This window comes from Salvelinus namaycush, chromosome 23 (assembly GCF_016432855.1).
Source record: "Salvelinus namaycush isolate Seneca chromosome 23, SaNama_1.0, whole genome shotgun sequence".
In the NCBI taxonomy this organism is placed as follows: domain Eukaryota; kingdom Metazoa; phylum Chordata; class Actinopteri; order Salmoniformes; family Salmonidae; genus Salvelinus; species Salvelinus namaycush.
Genome location: NC_052329.1, coordinates 32690953 through 32697440, shown reverse-complemented (window position 1 = coordinate 32697440; position 6488 = coordinate 32690953). Strand labels below are relative to the sequence as shown.

Below are 6488 nucleotides of genomic sequence, written 5' to 3'. Positions count from 1 at the left end.
TTACTTACATATTTTTTTTTGTCAGTGGCAAATTTATATCCAGACTAAGATGGTGCCTCCAACATAAATGTAAACAGTGAACTTAAAACACATCAGCGTAAAACTTTTTTAAGGCTTCATAAAATGACATGTTGATGCTGTAGTCTATACCTGAGGCAAAGAGTTATGCCATATTTGGCACAACACCAAAGGCCCAATGACTGTTTATATCCCCCTATAGTATGTTTATGCCTATAACATAATTTGCAAAGCATTTTTAAGCCTAGTGCTTATGAAGAATAATATGCTTTTAAACCTTTATGTATAATTATGTGTTGTGAGACCTATTGATCCAACGTTTGTTATTATTGAGCCTTTGTAAACCAATGGGGCCAGTTTCCCTCAATTTTGTTGGTGTGGCCGTTGGCTTTATGTCAGTTCAAAGTTGTGATAACAGGGGGCACAAACGAGCTATATTCTCTGGTCCTTATCATCAAGGTTCCACACAAAGTACCACTGATGCTCTCATCCAAACCTGTCAAATATACACAAACATCGCTTTTCAAATGATTCATTTCAAATGAGAGACTTTAGTTCAAACAATTTATTGTAATAGACAAAACACAGGCCTACACATAGGCTTACAGCAACACAATAAGAAACAACGTGACAAAATCATTCAGTCATATCTACAAGTCAAAACCATTGTGTGTGTGGTATTGTAAAAATAATTTAGGTACTGGCCTATGTATTTTCTTTAAAAAGCAATTATGTGGGATGGAAACAAAGCACTAATAGGTAGGGGTAACTAATTCAGTATAGACCCGGAGGCGGTAGAGAAAGCAAGACACCCCACTCTGGGGGCGGCGCCACTCTGGTCTACTTATTTCCCCCTGCGGGTGGGGAGAACGGGGAGAGACAATAAGTAGACCAGAGCCATTGGTCTCACATGGGAACGCCTACTTACACAGACAGGAAACTTGACCATTTTTTCCAATGGTAAACTGCCTGAGTAAGACATCTTCATTCATCCACCATCTTTGATAGGCTTACAGTATAACCACACTCTAAAAATAAAAGGTTTCTGGAGTATCCTTTAGGGGTTCTTCAAATTGAAACTGGGTGGGAACCCCTTAAGTTCTTCAAAGAACCCCTTTTAATGGATCCTCAAATAACCTTTTAAAGAACCTTTTCGGGTTCATTTTTGAACTACCCCCCTCCCCAATTATTATTAATAATAATTATAATGCGCATAACAATAACACAATGTTTTAGTTGTCAGTGTTTATTATGATTTTAGTGGCAAAGCAGAATAAAAAAAATCTAAATATGAGGCAAACTCCCAGCAGAGCCCCAAGTCCAATGTGTATATCCTTTGTCCTGTTGATGTTGATGTTCTCCGTATCCAGAGACCGAATGATTTTGCAGTGCATGGTGATCGAACAGGTTCCCTGTTATGTTCATCAGAGGTGTAGGGAGGGTGAAGTCTGTGAATCCCAAAAATTGTAGTTATAAAGATGATTAACAAAACATGCATACGACACTATTTTTACTTTGGTTTTTGTGGTAAATACGAATGGAAAAAAAACTGTTTTGATAAAGGTATTCATGCACATACCTTGTCCATAACGTAGAGGCCTATGATATTTTCATTGAAGAAGTAAGGGAGGAGGATGATCTGCATAACATACCAATATCTATTGACATACCTTTGTATGCCTCCTCATCTGTATACCTGCAGACACAGACACAAAAGTGAGCAGTTTAGTCATATGCACCCAAAACATCTAGCATTCAACCTATTCTTATAGTTTACATATTCTTACCTCTTTGTTGATTGATATCCATTGAATTGTGTTCATTTTCTGTTTTAGAAAGATATGAAAAGATAGATGGTATCATTATAAAACAATATCAATTTAGATCATACAAGGGACAAACCTTAAATTAAGGAGATCTTAAAATTTTTAAGTTGCACCTGCCTGCACCTGCTGTCCTTTCAAATTCGAATCCAAATGTTTCAGTTTCAGTTCCTGCAAGAACCCCCACCAACTAAGGAGGTTCCTCGATGAACCCCACCTCCTATGGGGTTCTTGGACATACCTTTTCTGGGCAATATTCAGTGCCAAGAACACTAAGGTTCTTCAAAGAACTTTGAGGATCTTAGAAGAACCCTTCTTTAACCCCTAATTTCTCGAGTGCACATAACAATTGCATACAAGCATTCACTTCCTGTTGCAAAGGGGAGAAGAGAGAGAGAGCGTGAGAGAGAGAGCGCGAGAGAGAGGGCGCGAGAGAGAGAGCACGAGAGAGAGGGCGCGAGAGAGAGAGCACGAGAGAGAGGGCGCGAGAGAGAGAGCACGAGAGAGAGGGCGCGAGAGAGCTCTTTGGATGACTTTTGTTGACTTGCCATAACTTAAAAAGATTCTGTCTCCTCTCTAATTTTCCTGAGTCTAGTTTTGTTCTGTTTCAGATACAATCCTAGTAAGCTAGAATTTAAGTTTTTGACTGCTGAAAATCAAGATAATCGAAGGTCTGTCTGAGAAGTAGAGAAAATGAAGAGAGCTGGCGTTTATGGCGGGCTTGTCTTCCTCCTCCTCATCATGACTACTGTGGAGGGTGAAGGTAATGTAAAATATTTCCCTGTCTTTTACTCTATGACATTGACTCTTTTCTTATCAATTACAGACTCAAAACATTGCTGAATTGTATAAAAATGTACCCTAAGATAAGTTAATTTTGCATACTATTTTTATTCTGTTGGTGAATATACCATTATGTGTTTAATCAGACATTGAATTTTTAATTGACAATACAATACTGTTTATTTACATGTATTTTCTGAAATATAATACACAGAGTGTACAAAACATTATGAATACCTGTTCTTTCCAAAGACTTAGACTGACCAAGTGAATCCAGGTGAAAGCTATGATCCCTTATTGATGTCACTTGTTAAATCCACTTCAATCAGTGTAGATGAAGGGGAGGAGACAGGTTAAATAAGGATTTTTAAGCCTTGATACAAGTGAGACATGGATTGTGTATGTGTGCCATTTAGACCAAAAATGTAAGTGCCGTTGAACGGGGTACGGTAGTAGGTGCCAGGCGAACCGGTTTGTGGCAAGAACTGCAATGCTGCTGGGTTTTTCATGTTCAACAGTTTCCTGTGTGTATAAAGAATGGCCCATCACCCAAAGGATATCCCGAGAACTTGACCCAACTGTGGGAAGCATTGGAGTAAACATTGGCCAGCATCCCTGTGGAACGCTTTCAACACCTTGTAGAGTCCATGCCCTGATTAATTGAGGCTGTTCTGAGGGCAAAGGGGGGGGGGGGGGGGCACAACTCAATAGTAGGAAGGTGTTCTTAATGTTTTGTACACTCAGTGTATAATATAAAAGCTAGTTATTTGAATATTAGTTTTTTTCAGGTTTGCGGTCTTATACAAAGGCCTACACATTAACACTCTTTATAAAAAAAAAAGGTTTCATACTCAAACAACCCATAGGCTGGATTGGACTACCTCGCCGTTTGTCTGTCACCTCTGTGTTAAAACATCCGTTGTGTTTTCTTTATTTAGGAGATGTGTCATTCTGGAGAACTACAGTCACAATGACCTGTCCTGCTAAAGGACTATGGTATGAAGGCACTGTCCAAATGGAGCAGGATGAACGTGAAAAAATCACAAAGGATTATGATGAAAACAAAAGAGTTTACTACTGTGTATATGGGAACGAAAAAACAAACTATCAGTTTTACATTAAAGGAAAGGGTGAGTAAAAGTGTCCTAATGACATCATGTTTAGTATAACCGTGTGCGGAGCCCCAGATTCAGCACTCATCTCTGTATCTCTGTTTATTGGCAAACACTACTTACTGGACCTTTCAAATCATATCATTCCCTCTCCCTGAATGCACCCCAACCTCTTTTCTCCATCCCATTTGAGCGGTCGTTTCAACACATTATTTCCACCCCTATGCCTATCTGTGTGTTGTTGGTGTTGCAGTGTGTAAGGACTGCTATGAGCTGAATCCGACTCTGGTTGCCGGGGCCATCATTGGGGACCTGCTGGTGACAGGAGGGGTCATCCTCATTGTGTATCTCAGGGCTCGGAAGAAGTCTGGACCTGCTGCACCCCAAAAACGTAACGCTGTTACCATCTGATTATCCATCTGCCAACAGTGGCACTTGATGTTAAGGAAAGCTCTTGACTATTTAATTTGACCATACCCAGGACTACTCAACAACAAACTATTCAGAGATAATAAAAATCTAAATTCCCTGTGACATAGTACACATAGGGTATCGACCATGTGTTATAAACGTTCAGTATAGTGAATTGGTTATTTATAAAATATTTGTTTTGTTTATTTATTAATTGATACTAACTTATATTTGGTTTTCCCCATAGCCACTTCCCGCTCAGCAGGCCGTGGCCCACCAGTGGTGCCAAGTCCTGACTATGAGGTAGGCTGTGTACCACTACCTCGTCTACCTCTCCATCTGTATTTTTGCTTTTATTTCATCCGTATCTCCTACCTATCCTTCATTCCACATCTCCTGGTTAGCTAATGTCTGTCAGGAGATGATCTAGCCTAGCTATTCACAATACTTCCGGTGGAGATGCATGAAAAATAGTGGTGTTGCAATAGAAACTGATCTGTGAATCTTGATCTGTAAATCTGACTTAAACTGATCTGTGAATCTGACTTAAACTGATCTGTGAATCTGACTTAAACTGATCTGTGAATCTGACAAACTGATCTGTGAATCTGACAAACTGATCTGTGAATCTGACAAACTGATCTGTGAATCTGACAAACTGATCTGTGAATCTGACAAACTGATCTGTGAATCTGACTTAAACTGATCTGTGAATCTGACTTAAACTGATCTGTGAATCTGACTTAAACTGATCTGTGAATCTGACTTAAACTGATCTGTGAATCTGACAAACTGATCTGTGAATCTGACTTAATTAACAACAACAAACAGCTACATCAGTCACCTAAAGCCTTTCTTTCCCCCCTGACAGCCCCTTAGTGTGGCAACCCGCAGCAGAGATATCTACGCTACCCACAGGACTGGGTAGACTGTCCTCTCACCAGACCACACCTGTTCTCTAGGACCCCTCTGATGCCCGGACCAGCAGGCCTCAGCTCACCCTGCCATCAAAGAGGAGGGGAGAAGGCTCTGTAGTGCTTAACTTAGACTTAAATGTGCTTTTTATTTTTGCTTTATGTGTAAAATGTGTGATATTATGATTCAGTTAAAACTGTAGTTTAGAATTACTGTAACTGGTGATAATAGTGATCAATGTAGTGTTGCTCTGGAAAATAGAGATATAAAGATAGGGAGATCTTTGTAAAGACTTTTAGATGTTTGCTGTACTGAAAACAACAAGTACATAGCTGTGTTGATCAACTGTTGTAAAATGGTATTAATGTTTGCAGATGCCAGCCAAGTTGTTCCTCTTCACAATGTTATAGCTGCCTGTATATACACTGAGTGTACAAAACATTAGGAATGCCTTCCTAAAATTGAGCTGCACCTCCTTTTGCCCTCATAACAGCTTCAATTCATTGAGGCTTGGACTCTTCAAGATGTTGAAAAAGTTCCACAGGGATGCTGGCCCATGTAGACTCCAATGCTTGCCACAGTTCTGTCAAGTTGGTGGGATGTCCTTCGGGTGGTGGACCATTCTTGATACACACAGGAAACTGTTGAGCGTGAAAAACCCAGCAGTGTTACAGTTCTTGACATACTCAAACCGGTGCTCCTGGCACCTGTTACCATTACCCGTTCAAAGGCCCTTCAATATTTTGTCTTGCCCATTCACCCTCTGAATGGCACAGATACACAATTCATGACTCAATCCATGTCAAGGCTTAAAAATCCTTCTTTAACCTGTCTCCCTTCTTCTACACTGATTGAAGTGGATCACCCAAGTGACTTCAGTAAGGGATCATAGCTTTCACCTGGATTCACCTGGTCAGTCTATGCCATGGAAAGAGCAGGTGTTCTTAATGTTTTGTGCACCTAGTGTATTAGCACATGTACGTTATATTTTGCATTGATTCTATCTACTTCACTGTGACACAAAGGAAATGTTTGTTTTATGAAGTGTAGTGCCATGCGACTAAAGAGTCTAGCTAGTTTGTGGTTCTCTATCTTCAGTTGTCAGCTCTCATGGTCTAAGCCACAGATGCCTGCACCCCTTACGCTTACAGTAAATGATGGTGGATGATTGGCCAGGTCTCTCTGTTGCTAATCATGATGATCTCACCGGAAACATTTCACATATGACTGTAGGCAGACTTTACTTACCCGCATCAGTGGAAAGAAAATGTATTTTTTTGCCTTACTCAAACTTTCTATAGCTAGAATGAAGTGGAAATCATGTCTATTTGATGTATTTTTTTCTCTCTTTTGACAAGAGTAAAGCCCTTCTTACAACATTCTGGTGTGGGTGTCTATAGTTGTTTCACACAGTTTTGTATCAAGG

The 6488-nt window shown here is 40.0% G+C and overlaps 1 protein-coding gene across 1 annotated transcript; it reads left to right on the top strand.

The window, feature by feature from the left end:
* The first annotated feature begins 2271 nt into the window (after positions 1–2271).
* On the top strand, positions 2272–6441 carry LOC120018799 (T-cell surface glycoprotein CD3 epsilon chain-like). The gene is made up of 5 exons (XM_038962011.1): positions 2272–2604; positions 3563–3754; positions 3990–4127; positions 4395–4450; positions 5019–6441. Exons 1-5 carry the CDS (start codon positions 2535–2537, stop codon positions 5073–5075), a joined length of 513 nt encoding a protein of 170 aa, XP_038817939.1. The 5' UTR covers positions 2272–2534; the 3' UTR covers positions 5076–6441.
* Positions 6442–6488: the final 47 nt, after the last annotated feature.